Below are 18,115 nucleotides of genomic sequence, written 5' to 3' on the forward strand. Positions count from 1 at the left end.
ATCGTTTTCTAATTGTATTTAACGTTACAGACATAATATGTTACACTCATCCAGAGTCTTTAGTTTAGGCTTAAGGTAGGGTTATCAAATTTATCCCGATAACGGCGGTAATTAATTTTTTAAAAATGTATCACGTTAAATATTTAATGCAATTAATGCATGCGTTGCAGGACCCACTCACGCTTTATCGCGCTCAATCTGTGATGGCGCCGTTTTACCCATCTAGAGAGATAAAAAGCAGCGTAAAATGAGTAGAGTGAAGTTTGGCAGCCTTTGGAGCCTTTTTTTAATAGGCTAAAGCCTTACAATCCCTCTCCCTACGATTAGAAATATCATGGGAAGCAATGTGGGGAAGCAAGGTAGCAATTGATCTTTTTCTTAACACCTTATGTTATTTCCTAACGCAGAGAAGATATAGCAATTTAGTCACAATATACAAAGTCACGTCTTTCTATCCGTGGATCCCTCTCACAGAAAGAATTTTAATAATGTAAATGCTATCTTGAGGATTTATTGTCATAATAAACAAATACAGCACTTATGTACTGTATGTTGAATGTATATATTCGTCCGAGTTTTATTCATTTTCTTCTTAATGCATTGCCAAAATGTATATGATCGGGAAAAATTATCGGGAATGATTGGAATTGAATCTGGAGCAAAAAAAAAAAAGCAATCGGATCGGGAAATATCGGGATCGGCAGATACTCGAACTCAAACGATCGGGATCGGATCGGGAGCAAAAAAACATGATCGGAACAACCCTAATTAATATTATCCAAAGGTGCGAAATAATCAAGTTAAATCATAAACATACATAAATACATACAATAAATGCTTAAGACGGGTAAGCGACACGGAAAACGAATGGATGAATGTATTACACTTGGTTTGATTGCTAGCTATATGAATGTTTTTTGAGCATTAGATTATAATGACGTCTTATTTTGCACAATAAGAAATAAGAGGACTGTCATGTACTTTATTTGTACTTAAAGCACGTGAGACACCGTGAGCAAACGTGACTCTCTTGTTATTCAACTGTAACTCTGCAATCTCGCTGCATGCAGGTTAAGTTCAAGACAAGCATTGTTAATAACCCCATTAAGAGTATAACTGTGTTTCTAACAACAAGTTAGTTTTTTCAGTAGTGAGTAATCTAATCTATTTATTCAGTCAATTTGGTTGACTGAAATAAGAGTTGTCTGATTTTGTCAAAGCTTCCAAGGAGAGAACAAAGCATTCGCTTTCTCGTTAGCATTAGCATTTAGCGTGGCGAGCGTCATCTTAAACTCTTGGGCAACTTTGTTTTTTACGTACAGGTCGTGGCATCCAGGTGGGTACAATTAATTGAAAGTAACGTACATTTTTCCAGCTGAGTGTGCATTTTCATCACCAAGTTGGAGTTGTCCTTGTAGATGCTACAATATAATATATTTTTATATATATATATATATATATATATTTTTTTTTTTTTTAATGACCAAAAATAGTCACTTGCCCTAAACCTTTCATGAATGACGTATCCATGAACCATATGAGATGTTTTTTAATCAAAACAACTAGAGCAAAGATAGTACAGTGTTGTCGCTTATCCATCTTGTAGAAACAATTGCTAATAACCTGCCTTTTAATTATTCAATTGGTTTCAGATATGGCTCATATGAAAGCTAAGACCCTCCCAAATGATGTTGAATGTACAAAAATATATTTGTATCACTGAAAAAAGATTGATCATTTAATGAAGACATAAAGGTCAAATTTTGGCGAGACAAAAGTTTTGTTGTCTACAGAAAGTAGTGTGAAAATTGAACAAAAAAATGTACTTCAAATACAAAAATATGTTAAATAACATGCGCGAATTAAGTAGTGATGCTGTGAGATCCAAATGTAATATTTTGTATGACTTTCACGGGCTTGAAGGACAGCATCCACGCGGCTCGGCAAGGATTCATACAATTTATTGATGAAGTCATCAGGAACATCAAAGAAAGCAGTCTTGCATGCCTCCCAGGGTTCATCAACATTCTTGGGTTTCGTCTTCCATGCTTCCTCTTTCATCCTACCCCAGACATGCTCAATGATGTTCATGTCTGGTGACTGGGCTGGCCAGTCCTGGAGGATCTTGATTTCTTTGCCGTGAGGAACTTTGAGGTAGAGATTGAAGTATGCGATGGAGCACCATCCAGCTGCAGAATTTGTCCCTCTTTATGGTTAGGAATGTAAGAGGCAGCAATGCTGACAGCACTCCTGTAACGAGTCACATGACATTTTGGAGGGAAAATGACAAGCAGTACTCAATTTGGACATTTTGGGATGTACGTATTTACTAAGGGGTGTACTCATTTTTGTTGCCAGGGGTTTAGATATTAATGGCTATATTTTGATTTATTTTGAGGGGAAAATAAATTAACTATATTATATAAGCTGCACACAGACTACTTTTCATTGTGTCAAAGGGTCACATGTCAGTGTTGTCCCATGAAAAGATATACTTAAATATCTGCAGAAATGCGAGGGGTGTACTCACTTCTGTGATACACTGTATATCAGGGGTCAGCAACCTTTTTGGTGTGGAGTGCCACTTTCAAATTTTCTTGTCAATCAGTGTGCCACCCCAAGATTAATGACGCGCATCTGAATTTTTATATCCGGCAGAGCTGTAATTTTACTCCAAATAAAAAAAACATGGACATACATTTAATTTGTATAACTACCATTCGTCTTCATCAATTAACTAAAAACTAATGCATATTGTAGAAAATATCAAAACTTGAAAATAAGTGCAACAGTAATAACAGCTGTACAGCTGTACCATTTTATGCAAACATATCACACACACACACACACACACACCCCAGCACGCAAAGGGGAACAGGTGTGATTCTCAGTGCAGGTCTCCCACAGTACAGAGAGCCTTCAAAGTCAGAACAGCCGACTCTTACATTTTGTCTTGTTCACTAGCTTAAACAGTGAATTATATGCTCAATTTTATATTTTATATAACACATATAAAAGATGCCCACTTTAATGTGTTCCTTGGCCCTGTTTTCTATGAATTTTCATGTTTTGTCTCGTAGTGGCGTTTGACACTTGTTGTGCGACACACACCACTCTCGAGGCATAATGCACAAAAAGAGCTACCGGAAGTAACCAGGCAACCAGTTGTTACCGGCATCCCCAAGGAGCCGCTGTCCCCTACAATATGATCGGCTTACTAGTTAAGCGTAGAAGAGGAATTGGGCGTCTGTGCGAGAAAAAGAGAGGGAGGAGCAAAGGAAGGTGTTGAGAGAGAGCGGAGAGCGCCGTGAAAAGGAGAGAAGAGGCTGTGTCCCCCGCTGGTTTTTGTTTTGTTTAATAAAAGTCTCCAGTAAAACGCCATCCAACGCGTCACAGTGTTTTTATACACATTGCCACCTCTCCGAAGTAAGCACCGGACGAATCGACGGCAACGAGCCACGTTAATCGCCGGTTCACTCCATACTAAAGTGCAAGCATCGCTTCACCCGCTGCCCTGACCTGACAGCTGGCAATCGGGGTCCAACCGGAGTGTTGCGATGCGCCGGGACAGGGGTGTACAGTCCCGTATCTTAAGCGACCGGCCTCCGCGCCGGGGCGAGTGTGTGACATCGGGATCTCAATTCAAAGCCCGGCGCGGACGCCGGCGATTCGCCGGCTGTCTACTCGCTTACTAGCCCGCCGGCCTCCACGCTGGGGCTTGGAGTAACAGCACTAAAAAGTGCAGATTGGTGACAATGTGTACTTCCGCCAGCTCTCTGACTGGTTGGCTTCGTGACACGTTAGTAGCGGGTGCTGAACTGAGCGCGCAGAATTGAGTGCGCAGAGGGGGGAAAAAAACGACGAGCGCAGGAATCGAGAAATTGAAGAGCTGGAAGTGTGCTCAAAATCCATAATTGTTGCAAATAACGCTATAGGCAGAGGGGTCGGGAGGGACGCTCCTGTAAAGCCCTAAATAACAGGGCGTGCAACTAAAAATGTCTTAATTTCAGGTAAAAAAAAAAAAAGATAATAATATTTTGCCATGCGCTCGCGTGTCACTGGTTAACCCATCGCGTGCCAGTGCTGACACGCGTGTCATAGGTTGCCGACCCCTGCTGTATATTCTCCTCTTCCAGTCTGGCAGTGGGCCATTAATCTGTTCAAATCTAATTGTCCATTTAGAGCACACTACCTTGATGAGTGCACCTAATTGGTCCCACATTAACGACCACAATTACTAGTGCATCCACAAAATAATGTGTTTCACTGCATTGTCTGCATTTCCCTGGAAAAGTATTTATTGTTGCTAATGTATTACTTCCCACTGATTCTTGCATGTTCACATGGCAATACAACAAACCCTTTGTATGTGGCTGGTCTATGTACAGTATATCTCTTCCTTATAGTGGGATTATTTGTTACAAACACTTAGGATGTGCACGCAACGTGGACGCAGAAAGAAAGCTCAAACAGTGCCCGCCACTACTTTCAATGTGAAGAGTAGATTAGTGGGAATTAGCGGTGGCTTTTACAGCTTCTAAATTGGCTAGTGATGTTGTCGATGGCTTTCTACGTTTTTGGGAATGTCATGAAGTAATACAACAAAATTCACACAGGACTTTCAAAGTCATCAGAAGCCTCTTCTGCACAAATAGTGTAACGACTTAAGAATAGTTTAGCTTTTTAGCCAAAGCTTAGAATACTTTAGGTGCAATGTGCCAAAACGTAATCACAGTATATCATGTGGTAAGGTAGTTACAGTGGGGCAAATAAATAGTTAGTCAACCACCAATTGTGCAAGTTCTCCTGCTTGAAAAGATTAGAGAGGCCTGTAATTGTCAACATGGGTAAACCTCAACCATGATTGACAGAATGTGGGAAAAAAAACAAAAAATCACATTGATGATGTAAAGAAATCAACTGTGGGAGCAATTATTAGATAATGGAAGACATACAAGACCACTGATAATCTCCCTCGATCTGGGGCTCCGTGCAAGATCTCACCCCGCGGCGTCAAAATGATAACAAGAACAGTGAGCAAAAATCCCACAACCACACGGGGGGACCTAGTGAATGACCTACAGAGAGCTGGGACCACAGTAACAAAGGCTACTATCAGTAACACAATGCGCCACCAGGGACTCAAATCCTGCACTGCCAGATGTGTCCCCCTGCTGAAGAAAGTACACGTCCAGGCCCGTCTGCAGTTAGCTAGAGAGCATTTGGATGATCCAGAAGAGGACTGGGAGAATGTGTTATGGTCAGATGAAACCAAAATATAACTTTTTGATAGAAACACAGGTTCTCGTGTTTAGAGGAGAAAGAATACTGAATTGCATCCGAAGAACACCATACCCACTGTGAAGCATGGGGGTGGAAACATCATGCTTTGGGGCTGTTTTTCTGCAAAGGGACCAGGATGATTGATCTGTGTAAGGAAAGAATGAATGGGGCCATGTATCAAGAGATTTTGAGTGAAAATCTCCTTCCATCGACAAGGGCATTGAAGATGAGACGTGGCTGGGTCTTTCAGCATGACAATGATCTCAAACACACAGCCAGGGCATCAAAGGAGTGGCTTCGTAAGAAGCATTTCAAGGTCCTGGAGTGGCCTAGCCAGTCACCAGATCTCAACCCCATAGAAAATCTGTGGAGGGAGTTGAAAGTCCGTGTTGCCCAACGACAGCCCCAAAACATAACTGCTCTAGAGGAGATGTGCATGGAGGAATGGGCCAAAATACCAGCAACAGTGTGTGAAAAGCTTGTGAAGAGTTACAAAAAAACATTTGGCCTCCGTTATTACCAACAAAGGGTACAAAACAAAGTATTGAGATGAACTTTTGGTATTGACCAAATACTTATTTTCCACCATGATTTGCAAATAAATGCTTTAAAAATCAAACAATGTGATTTTCTGGGTTTTTTCCACATTATGTCTCTCATGGTTGAGGCTTACCCATGTTGACAATTACATGCCTCTCTAATATTGTCAAGTGGGAGATCTTGCACAATTAGTGGTTGACTAAATACTTATTTGCCCCACTGTATGTATTAGTATTGCAGTAGTAATAGTACTACTCATTATTAACGTTTATGTGAGTAATGTAATGTTCTATTTCATCCCTGCTAACCGCCAGAGGCGGTGCTGAAAGCACTGAATGATCCCTTCGCGCATGCGCAGTGCGAGTATTAATACCAAAAAAGTCACCTGTGACCCCAGGTTGACCTCCTGCCGGGGTATAAGTTCCGGCGTCAACCTCGTACCAGCCCCTTTTTTTCTTCTCGCGTGGCAGTTGCTACTTGTGTCGCGTATAGCCTTGTTTGACTTTGAGTCGGAGCTGCAGGTTCGCCCTCCTAAGGCTGCGTCACTCTATTGGCAATCGGGAAGTCTTGGCCTTTTTTCTTGTTTCGTTTTCCGGACTTGGGACTACTGCCGACCCGCGCCGGTGACGGCTTCGTGCGCGACCCCTCTCCCGGCCGGCGGCGTCTGTGATGGGTGAGTGATCACGGCTGGCTCGTTGTTTGCGCGGCCGCCGGCTCCGTTCGCCCGTTTGATTGTCCCCGCCGGCGCGTTGCTCGACCGCCGCGTCGGCTTCCGTGCCGCCCTGTTTGGCCGCGCGCGGGCATTCGCCGTGTGGCGTCGCTTTTCCGCCGCTTGTGGGCGATCGGTCGCTGGCCTACCTGTGGTTTGCCTTTTTCGCTAGCTTACCCGTGGTTAGCCTTTTTCGCTAGCTTACCCGTGGTTAGCCTTTTTCGCTAGCTTACCTGTGGTTAGCATTTTTGCTAGCTTGCCTGCGCTTGCCGTGTAGGTGCCGTTCGCGCCACCTTCCCTCGGCTCGCTGTTTTCACGGTCGCGTCGCTATGGAGGGCTCTCACTGCTGTGTGGCCTGCGGTTCCCTCCTTGGGCCGTCCGACACCCTGAACCGGTGTGCGGCTTGCCGTGGCCTATCTGACGACCCACGCGGGGGGTTTGCGCATGTTTGTTCGTCCCCCTCCCCCGTCGTGCTCGGGGGCCCGTCCGCATCTGAGACGCGGCCCCCTTCTGGGCTTAGGCGCTCGAAGCGTCGCGGTCCTTCGGCTCCTCCGTCCGGCCCCCGTCCGAAGAGATCGAAAGTTGACGAGCTGCTCGCCTCTGATGTCGAGCGGCTGCGCAGGGAGGTGGCTGAGTTGCGGTCTCTATTGGGTGACCGTCCCCCGGGTGACTCAGCGGCTGCTTTTGACCCGCGTTCGCCTGGCATGCCCGACCTTGACCTGGAGGCCGATGCCGTCTCGCTGGCGGCTTCGGCTTCCATGTTCCATGATGACGTGGGTGAGTCGGCGTTTGTGCCTTCGGAGCTCGGCTCCTCGTCCTCTGCGCTGGGCTCGTCGGCCGGCTCCCCTGACGCTTCCATACTGGCGGTGCTGCGCGGCGCGTTGGCGCGTCTACAGCTGGACTTGCCTCAACGGCCCGCTTCGGCGCCAGCGAGCGCATTTTTTCGGCACCAGCGGTCCGCCCCGAATTTTGCGGTCCCTGCTTCGGCCGACTTTGTTAGGGAGCTCCATGCGGGCTGGAGGGATCCGGCGGCTCTCTCTCGTCTTTCGGCCGATGGTCGGGCTCTGGCGGCCATGCATGATCCGGCCGCTGTGGGCCTGGACCGCATGCCGGGTGTTGAGCCCGCCATTGCATCCCTCATCGTGTCCCCTGAGGAGTCTCTCCGCCCGGTTGTGCGGTGCCCTCAGCCACAGGGTCGGCTGACGGATGAACTCATTCTCCGGGCCTATGGTGCCGGTGCGCGTGCTGGGCGCATCGGTAATTCCATGGCTCACCTCTTGTTGGCCCTCTCGGCGTCCTTGCCCCGAGAGCGGTGCTGACACCTCTGCCGTGGGCTTCTGCGACGCGGCGTTGCACGCGTTCGCCCTGGTGACGCGGGAGCTCGGGCGGACGATGTCCTATCTTTTGCAGGCTCGTCGTCAGGTGTGGCTTGCTCAGTCCCCCCTGACTGAGCCTGCCCGGAGGACGCTCCGTGACGTTCTGGTTGAACCCGGCCATCTTTTTGGCTCGGCGGCGGTGTCTGCCTTGGAGAGGACTATTTCGGCCCGTGCGACCAGGCAACAGCTGTCGGGCCTGCGTCGGGGCTCCGCTCCTGCAGGTGGGCTGGGGGCTCCCTCTGCTGGTTTTCGTCCTCGCCGTACGGCGCACCTTTCCCCCGATGGGGGCTATGGTGCCCAGCCAGCCTCCCGGCATTCAGCCGATTCCTTTCGTGACCCCGCCCGCTTGCCTCCACGTCGGGCGCAGGCGGGGCCTCCCGCCCGCCAGGGCCCGTCGGGGCCGGAGGGGCAGGGACTGAGGCCGTTGGGCCGGCCGTCGGATTTTTTTCCCACCAGCAGCTCAGGTACTGGGCTGCTCGAGTTTCGGACCCCTGGGTGATATCCACCTTGACCCATGGGTACGTGCTCCAGTTCCGACGCCGGCCCCCCGTGTCCCGCCGGGTCCGAGACAGTAGTCACCCGGACCCGGCGGGAGGGCTCTGGCTCTGAGCCGGGAGCTGTCTTCTCTCCTGGCCATGGGGGCCATCGAGCCTGTGGATCCCCGGGCTTGCCCCCGGGGTTTTTACTCAACTTATTTTCTGGTTCCGAAGAAGACCGGCGGTTTTCGGCCGGTTCTGGATTTGCGGGGCCTCAATCGGTACCTGAAGGTACTTCCGTTCCGCATGTTGACCGTCGCGGATGTATTGCGGGTGGTCGCCCGGGGGGAGTGGTTCACCTCCGTGGACCTGAAGGACGCCTACTTTCATGTGCCGGTCGCTCCTCGCCACAGGCGGTTCCTCCGCTTCGCCTACAGGGGTCGCCACTGGCAGTTCAGGGTGCTCCCCTTCGGGCCCTCCCTTTCCCCGAGGGTGTTCACCCGTGTTGTGCGGGCTGGTCTGGCTCCCCTCCAGTCGGTGGGCAGGAAGATTCTGCCCTACCTCGACGACTGGCTGCTGTGTGCGCTGTCGCGCGCTCAGGCGTACGGCGATACGGCAGTCCTTCTTGCCCACGTGGATCGCTTGGGCATCAGGGTGAAGTCGTGTCTGGTTCCTTCCCAGCAGGCGACCTTCCTCGGGGTGTCTCTGGACTCGGTGGCCATGTTGGCTCGACCGTCGTCCCGTCGGGTGGAGGCCGCTCTTCGCCTCCTCTCGCATTTTTCGGTGGGTCAGGTACGTCCGTATCTGACCTTTCTGCGTCTTTTGGGCGTGCTGACGTCCCTGACCGCGGTCGTGCCCCTTGGTCTTCTCTTCTTGCGCCCCCTGCAGCGGTGGCTGAATGGCTTTCGCCTGGACGCCAGGCGGCACCGGCGACGGTTACTGAGAGTCTCCGGCCGGTGCGCGGTGGCCTTGGCGCCGTGGAGGAACGGGGCTTTCTTGTTGGAGGGCGTTCCATTGGGGGTTGCCCCAGTCCGTCGCGAGGTGGTCACTACGGACGCCAGTCGCTTGGGATGGGGTGCCGTCTGGCAGCGCAGGGCTGCTCGGGGTAGCTGGTCTCTGCGGGACCACGCTGTCCACATCAACGTCCTGGAGCTGCGTGCGGTTCACCTGGCTCTCCGGCACTTTTACCCTTTCCTACGGGGAAGGCACGTGCTGGTGCGTTCAGACAATGCTGCCGCCGTGTACCACATCAACCACCAGGGGGGCACGAGGTCCGCTCATCTCTTGGAGGCCTCCCGCCGTCTTCTTGTGTGGGCGGCCCCTCGTCTTGCGAGTCTGCGGGCCGCCTATCTTCCCGGCCAGTTGAACCGTCTGGCGGACTCCTTGTCCCGCCGTCGCCTCCCGCCGGGGGAGTGGCGCCTCCATCCCGAGGTGGTGCGCGCGATTTGGGGAGTTTTCGGCCAAGCCGAGGTGGACCTCTTCGCCTCCCGGGAGTCGGCCCATTGCCCTCTCTGGTTTTCCCTGGGGGAGCGCTCCAGCCCTCTCGGTCAGGACGCGCTGGCCCACCCCTGGCCGAGGGTCCTGCTCTACGCCTTCCCGCCGCTCCCTCTGATCTGGCTGACGCTTCGGAGGGTGTCTTTGGAGGGGCACTCATTGCTGCTGGTGGCCCCCTTCTGGCCGGCTCGCCTATGGTTTCCCCTGCTGCGCAGCCTGTGTGTCGGCGAGCCTTGGTGCCTCCCCGAGAGGCGGGATCTACTGTCCCAGTTGGGGGGCCAGTTATGGCATCCCGATCCTGGCCGTCTCCGCCTGCACGTCTGGCCGCTGAGGGGACCGACTCGCTGTTTGACGCCTGCTCGAGTTCAGTCAGGCGGACGCTTTTGAACGCCCGGGCGCCCTCCACCCGGCTGCAGTACGCTGGCCGGTGGAGGTTGTTCGTGAAGTGGTGCGGGGACCGTGGGGATGACCCGGTGAGTTGTTCTGTCCCCACTGTTCTGGACTTCTTACAGTCCCTCCTTGATATTGGTCGCTCTCCGTCCACCCTCAAGGTCTACGTCGCTGCCATCTCTGCTCATCACGCCAAGGTCTCTGGTGGATCTGTGGGGAACCACGGCCTGGTCGCTACATTCCTCAAGGGGGCTCTGAGGCTCCACCCCCGCAGGTGTCCTCGCGCCCCGGTCTGGGATCTGCAGCTGGTGCTTGACAGCTTGTGCCGCCCCCCCTTCGAGCCTATGGATGCGGCCAGGCCTCAGTGGGTCGCCCGCAAGGCGGCGTTCCTGCTGGCCGTTGCCTCTGCTAAGCGGGTTGGCGAACTGCACGCACTCTCGGTTAGCCCGTCGTGCATGTTTTGGCACCCCGAGGGTTCAGTTGTCACACTGTGGCCTAACGTTGCGTTTATGCCCAAGGTGTTGGCTGACTCCCGTTGCAATCGTCCCTTACGCCTTGCTCGTTACCGCCCCCCACCTGGGGAGGGTGGGAGCAGACCGGAGCTGTTGTGCCCGGTGAGGGCCCTGAGGCTTTATGTGGACTCCACGGCAAGTTTTCGTAGGTCGTCCCAACTTTTTGTCTGCTACGGGGCACGTGGTCGGGGCTCTGCCCTCTCCAAGCAGCGCCTCTCTCATTGGGTCGTTGATACTATTTCTTACTCCTATCAGATGGCTTGTCGCCCCCTGCCGTCGGGTGTGCGCTGTCACTCTACCAGGGGCGTGGCCACATCCTGGGCTGCCCTGAAAGGGGTGCCTCTGGAGGACATCTGTGCCGCCGCCTCATGGTCGGCGCCTGGCACCTTCTTCAGGTTCTACTGTTTGGACGTCACCTCTCCCCACCCGCTGGGTGCGGTCTTCGGATCGGAGGGGACTTCCCTGTGAGGTTTGTGTCTGTTTCTTCGTGACCCCGCTGGTATTGGTCATTCAGTGCTTTCAGCACCGCCTCTGGCGGTTAGCAGGGATGAAATAGAACGAAAGTTACGTATGTAACTACGGTTCTATGAATCCCGAATGACCGCCAGAGCGTTCCGTCACTCAGAATCCTCGTGCCACACGCGAGAAGGCTCTGTAGGGGCTGGTACGAGGTTGACGCCGGAACTTATACCCCGGCAGGAGGTCAACCTGGGGTCACAGGTGACTTTTTTGGTATGAATACTCGCACTGCGCATGCGCGAAGGGATCATTCAGTGCTTTCAGCACCGCCTCTGGCGGTCATTCGGGATTCATAGAACCGTAGTTACATACATAACTTTCGTAAGGCTGAATGGTCACTTTTTAAAAAACAGCTATGGTTTTGTAAGCGTTTTAGCCAAATCTTACAATACAAGCAACTTCTTTCCAAATTGAAATCGAAGTAAATTAGCTTGTAATATAGTTCTTTATGTGTCATTCATAATTCAAGTTTATGTTATGTAAGATTCAATAACCGCGTTGAGAAAATCAACGATTCCTTTGTCAAATATTTGGCTAAAGCTTACCTGCCGGGCTTACTGCAGATTCTTGCGTTCTTGATCATTTGTTCTTTCTGGCAGATTCGTTTTATGGCTTGCAACCACAAACCTCTTCTATTAGCGCTGAAAATGGTCCAAGTTGATGGTATGTGGTAAAACTTAATTTTTGTTTTGGTTTTTTTCATAACAGTTAGTGCATCCCGTGGCAGCGCACAACATTTTGATGACTTTCTGCAACCACTAAATGCAGCCTACATCACTGGGATGTAGTCTGATAATCCCTCTAAAGATCATTAATTGTAGATCAGCAAATAATCTCTTTTCCACATCCATGCCCATGTCACTTATGCTTTAAACCTGTTTTTTTTTTGTTTTGTTATGTTTTTTACAGGCTTACTTACACTTTTGATTGACTGTGCAAAATGCAACAGAACCCATAAAAATAATAATACTAGTATACGGCGGAAAACACTCGAAGTTGAAACTTGAAGTTCTGCTCTGAGACCCCCAATTTGGCCAAATTTCAAAATTCTCCGACAAATTCTAGCAAAAAGTTTGGAATCACCAGTCTCGGACGAGCACTCACTCATAGATTTTATAATGTAGAACAAACTCAGATAAAAAGCTTGAAAAAATAATGAATTAATTCAAAAGTGCAACTCTTTAGCATTCAGAAACACTAAAAGAAATGAATAAAAAACATTGTGGTGGTCAGTAAATGTTAATTTTATATAGCAAGTCCCGATCAATCGGGTCCCATCACGTCATTTTCAAAGTATTGGAATCGGCAAAAAAATATCGGACATGCCTTTTTTTAATATATATATATTTTTTAATTTAATCGTTTTCTAATTGTATTTAACGTTACAGACAAAATGTCTTACATTCATCCAGAGTCTTTAGTTTTGGCTTAAAATAGGGCTATCAAATTTATCGCGTAAACGGCGGTAATTAATTTTTTTTTTAATTAATCACGTTAAAATATTTAATGCAATTAATGCATGCGCTGCACGACCCACTCACGCATTGTTGCGTTCAATCTGTAATGGCGCCGTTTTACCTATATATAGAGCTAACAGGCAGCGTACTATGAGTAGAGAGAAATTTGGCAGTCTTTGGAGCCTCTGTTTGATTGGCTAAAGCCTTAAAATCCCTCTCTCAACAATTAGAAATGTCGTGGGAAGCAATGTGGTTAAGAACTGTAGTGCTTGATCTTTTCCTTAACACCCCATGTTACTTACCAACGCAGAGAAGATATATCAATTGGTGCCACTATGCACAGTCATGGTTGCACTTCCCATCATGCATTTGGGCAGAACAGTTAAATGGCTACAGTATTATTTACTAAAAGCTCAACAAATACACTAGATGGCAATATTTAGTCACAATATACAAAGTCACATTTATCCTTTAAGAATTACAAGTCTTTCTATCGGTGGATCCCTCTCATAGAAACAATGTTAAAAATGTAAATGCCATCTTGAGGATTTATTGTCATAATAAACAAATACAGTACTTACGTACTGTATGTTGAATGTATATATTCGTCCGAGTTATAAAAGATTATTAAAGATTAGAAAAAATTATCGGGAATGATTGGAATTGAATCGGGAGCAAAAAAACAAAAGCAATCGGATCGGGAAATATCAGGATCGGCAGATACTCAAACTAAAACGATCGGGATCGGATCGGGAGGAAAAAAAACATGATTGGAACAACCCTAATAGCAAGTGGAGGGAAATATATATGGAATCACTCCATTCTGAGCAAAAAAATATCGAATCATGAGAAACAAAGAAATAACAATCATCTCTAGTATTTAGTAACACCACCTCTGACTTTTATGACAGCTTGAAGTCTCGGAAGCATGGACTTGAGTATTCTTCATCAATTTGGTGGCAACTCTCTTTGATTGCAGTTGCCAAATCATCCTCGCAGGTCGGAGCACAACATTGCATATTCTTTCATGCAAGATAAAAAAAAAATCTTACAATATTTACAAAACAGGCCAGCTTGAAGCTTCCTGTAACAACCTGCGTTCAATCTGCAGCAGGGTCCTTCCAAGGTCCTACCGTCAGTCAGCGACAGCTCCAGTTGCCCACACAGATGCCTGATGAAAATTTTTTTTTTTAATTTATTGGCTTATTCTTTTTGTTAATCAGCCGATGTCTGATATTGAAAAATGTCAATGTATCTGCCCGATATATCGGCCGGCCTATAGACCCTACCCACCGACGTCACAAAATCACGTGATCGCTGTATTGTTCCGCCCCATTGTCCGTCATTTTGTGTTTGTATTATCAATGGTCTCAATTGATCGAGCAATTTATAATGCATTTCATGGAAGACCCGGTGCTTTCGGATGCCATAAACTCACTGGATGCGTTGCATAAAAGGCGTTATGTGGAAAAGCTTCAGTTTATCCATTCGCCAGATCCATATTTGATGCCTAAATCGATGTTTTTCGACCCGCTGTCTTCGCCGTCTTTGCCTGACATCTGCTAGCTACCCTGATATTTACAACTATCTTGTCCACACAAAATCAGCCTATTCTCACGAAAGTTTGAAAAACTTTAAGAGCTTGGAGGCTTATAAATACTTCGTTGCTGGTTGGGTGAAACAGGTCCTCGTCCACGAAAATTCGGCAGGAATCTATCTTGTGCTTGGAAAGGTGAGTTACGAAATTTTCAATTCAAAATCTTTTGTTCTTGCTAACATCCACTGTCAAGTCTAATGTATTTCATGTCATTTGTCAATGGAGCTAGGGCTTTTAATGTTTATATGGTTTAGCGATAGCACTCTCACTACATACATACGTGTATGTTGTCGGCGATTAGCCTAGCAATGATCTTAATTGTGGTTGTCAGCCCAAAACCCTCTAAATATACTGGTATATTAAATGCATCTTACCAGATATAAAATGACTACTACATAATCTGTGGTAATCGTTTGGAGCCCAGTTTTCTCATCGAATTGCAGCAACCCATCTCGCTCTCCTCACCGGGTCTCTCGGAATCCGGTAGAACTTCAAGTCTCTCCGTCTATCTTCTCTGTTATTGCAACCGACCGCCACACACGCCTTCACCATTTTGATTATTAATGTTAACGAGCAGAAAAACACGCCGTAAATAGGAGGAATGTACGTAGCCGTAACAGGTAAACACGATGTGTTGACGGACAATTGGGCGGCACCAGTCAGGAGGGCGGAGTTGTGACGTCACGTGGGTAGGGTCTATATAGGTTGACCTCATCTATATACATACATATACATATGTTAAATAGAATTAGCCGACACTGCACAGCCGCAGTCAAAAAAAATGGTATTTGTGCAATTAGTAATTAAACTCTGCAATTGAGTCAGCATTTTTCTTTCAGTACTTGCATTTTTTTTTTTACAAAATTTCTGGAGAGCAGCTACTTATTTTAGTCCAGCCACAACCCTACAAGTTTTTGTTTTCTTTCGTTGGTGCGTCTGTTGTTTCCTCACTAAATTAGCTGTCAATAAACCGTGCACTTGAGCAAATAATAATTAGCCGAAAGAAACTCATTGACAGATTCTCTGTTACCACTCAAACATTGATAGTCTAGGCATTTTAATGAAGTGTTTAATGAGGGAAACGTCTTGTTGATGGTTCACAAATAAAGCCCCACTGTAGTTAGGGTGAAATTACATCGACGCTTTGTTTTGTAAAGAAAGTTTTGGCAGTCTTATTCACTTGGGGTGATTCTTTCAGTGTGAAGTTTTCACGAGATTGACATAAAACTTTCATTCATTGAAATCAGTGTGAAAATTTTTAAATAACCTTGCAAAAAGGATTTAGTTTGGATATAACTTAAATGTTTGTAAAATATCCGTATAGGACACTGGTCTCAAACATGCTGCCAAGGGTCAATTGTGGTTTATGGGACAATATTTTACGGCCCCCATTTGACATCCAATTGTACTGTATTATTATTTTTGCCCGCACATATTGTAAGTTATGAGAATGAGCTAAACATTTGACATAAGGATCATCAACTTTGTGACTGCCAAAAATCTTCTGTCAATCACTAGCAGAAATCCATCTTGTCAATTATTGTGTTAACGGATTGTATAGTCACTGCTTTTCTCTCTATGTGCCTCTGTAATACATTAATTTTAATGCTTCTTTCCATGACCTGCACGAGTTAACCTTGTCCGCGTTCCAAAATGAAAATCCTCATTGGTTCCAAGTATTCATTTGAGTCCCCTTAACAGTCACAGCAGAGGAAGCATATCATTAGGTTCGCTTCCAACATGCACATACAATTTGCATTTTTAGCGTATAGGTTCTTGGTCACCATAGTAACACTTTCATGAGGTGTTTTTTGACATCATGGCCACATAATCCTTCATATACGATGTACATAAATGCTGTAATCGCAGGTTGACTCCATTCAGGCAAAAAAAAGAACAGGTTAAGGTCATTACCTCTTCTCCGTGTTGACTAGTTTGCTGGGGGAAGAAATTAAACTAATTACTGTGTGTATGTGAAGTAAACTGAGTGTGACTAATGAGTGAAGCCAACCACAGTAAAGTTTGGAATGGTAAATCCTGGTTTCCACCGAAAGAATATTGATGCCTACCAGCTAGAACATGAAAGAAAAGCAACCAAACAGGATGCGAAGCATAAAACTGGACTACTTCCAGCATTTTATGTTATTTTGTTTGAAAAGAAAGTGGATTTTTAGGGGCTTCTCACACAAGGCTATTCAAACCATGCTTGACTTTGCCAGGTTTTCGCCTCCACTATTGTCCACTGGCCTGGGCTCGCACTGCTCTTTAAGTATTCAGGCTTCAGCCTTCACCCTTCATTTCACAATATGCAACTCGAAATTCAGTTTCTTTCTGCTGTGAAAAGTTGTGGTTATCGTTTGTAACTTTTGTGCTGTGAAAAAGTATTTGCCCTCTACTCAAATTCTCAATTTTATGTATAATTTTCTCTTTGGTAAGCACTGCTTTTCATATTGGAACTGTGCCATGGATGGATTTTTGCCTGGTGTCTCCCTTGCTTTTGAATTATAAACAGTATAAGGCGCTCATTAAGACAATGAAAATTTAAAAAATATTGAATTGAGAAATAAAAGGTGAAAAACACCATATTTTTTGGACTATAAGTCGCACCTGAGTATAAGTTGCACCAGCCATAAAATGCCCAACAAAGAGGAAAAAAAACATATATCAGTCGCACCGGAGTATAAGTCGCATTTATGGGGGAAATTCACTTGATAAAATCCAACACATAGAACAGATATGTCATCTTGAAAGGCAATATAAAAATACAATAGAGAACAACATGCTGAATCAGTGTACATTATGATGTTAAATGATGCATGAACAACGAAATGCAAATATACTGTCGTCAACAGGACGCTACGGCTCGGTCCTGGCTATACAGTCAGCTAAACTCCCAAATGACGATGCTGGACGTCCGTATAACCAATTGTGCAAGTTCCCCTACTTGAAAAGATTAGAGAGGCCTGTAATTGTCATCATGCGTAAACCTCAACCATGAGCGACAGAATGTGGGAAAAAAAACACAGAAAATCACGTTGTTTAATTTTGAAATAAGTTATTTCCAAATTAGAGTGGAAAATAAGTATTTGGTCACCTACAAATAAGCAAGATTTCTGGCTGTCAAAGAGGTCTAATTTCTTTTAACGAGGTCTAACGAGGCTCCACTCGTTACCTGTATCAATGGCACCTGTTTTAACTCATTATCGGTACAAGAGACACCTGTCCACAACCTCAGTCAGTCACACTCCAAACTCCACTATGACCAAGACCAAAGAGCTGTCGAAGGACACCAGAGACAAAATTGTAGACCTGCACCAGGCTGGGAAGACTGAATCTGCAATAGGCAAAACACTTAGTGTAAAGAAATCAACTGTGGGAGCAATTATTAGATAATGGAAGACATACAAGACCACTGATAATCTCCCTCGATCTGAGGCTCCATGCAAGATCTCACCCCGTGGCGTCAAAATGATAACAAGAACAGTGGTCAAAAATCCCAGAACCACACGGAGGGGCCTAGTGAATGACCTACAGAGAGCTGGGACCCCAGTAACAAAGGCTACGATCAGTAACACAACGCCAGGGACTCAAATCCTGGACTGCCAGATGTGTCCACCTGCTGAAGAAAGTATACATCCAGGCCCGTCTGCGGTTCGCTAGAGAGCATTTGGATGATCCAGAAGAGGACTGAGAGAATGTGTTATGGTCAGATGAAACCAAAATATAACTTTTTGGTAGAAACGCAGGTTCTCGTGTTTGGAG

General features: G+C 46.9%; 2 protein-coding genes across 3 annotated transcripts in view; both read left to right on the plus strand.

Annotated features, from left to right (window-relative positions):
* Window positions 1-18,115, plus strand: part of LOC130912234 (beta-1,3-galactosyltransferase 1-like) — a 287,842-nt gene that overhangs the window by 204,963 nt on the left and 64,764 nt on the right. The gene's annotated exons all lie outside the window — the stretch shown is intronic.
* Window positions 8,544-11,248, plus strand: LOC130911993 (uncharacterized). The gene is made up of 2 exons (XM_057829700.1): window positions 8,544-10,241; window positions 10,295-11,248. Exons 1-2 carry the CDS (start codon window positions 8,544-8,546, stop codon window positions 11,246-11,248), a joined length of 2,652 nt encoding a protein of 883 aa, XP_057685683.1.

Source organism: Corythoichthys intestinalis, chromosome 2 (genome assembly GCF_030265065.1).
Source record: "Corythoichthys intestinalis isolate RoL2023-P3 chromosome 2, ASM3026506v1, whole genome shotgun sequence".
In the NCBI taxonomy this organism is placed as follows: domain Eukaryota; kingdom Metazoa; phylum Chordata; class Actinopteri; order Syngnathiformes; family Syngnathidae; genus Corythoichthys; species Corythoichthys intestinalis.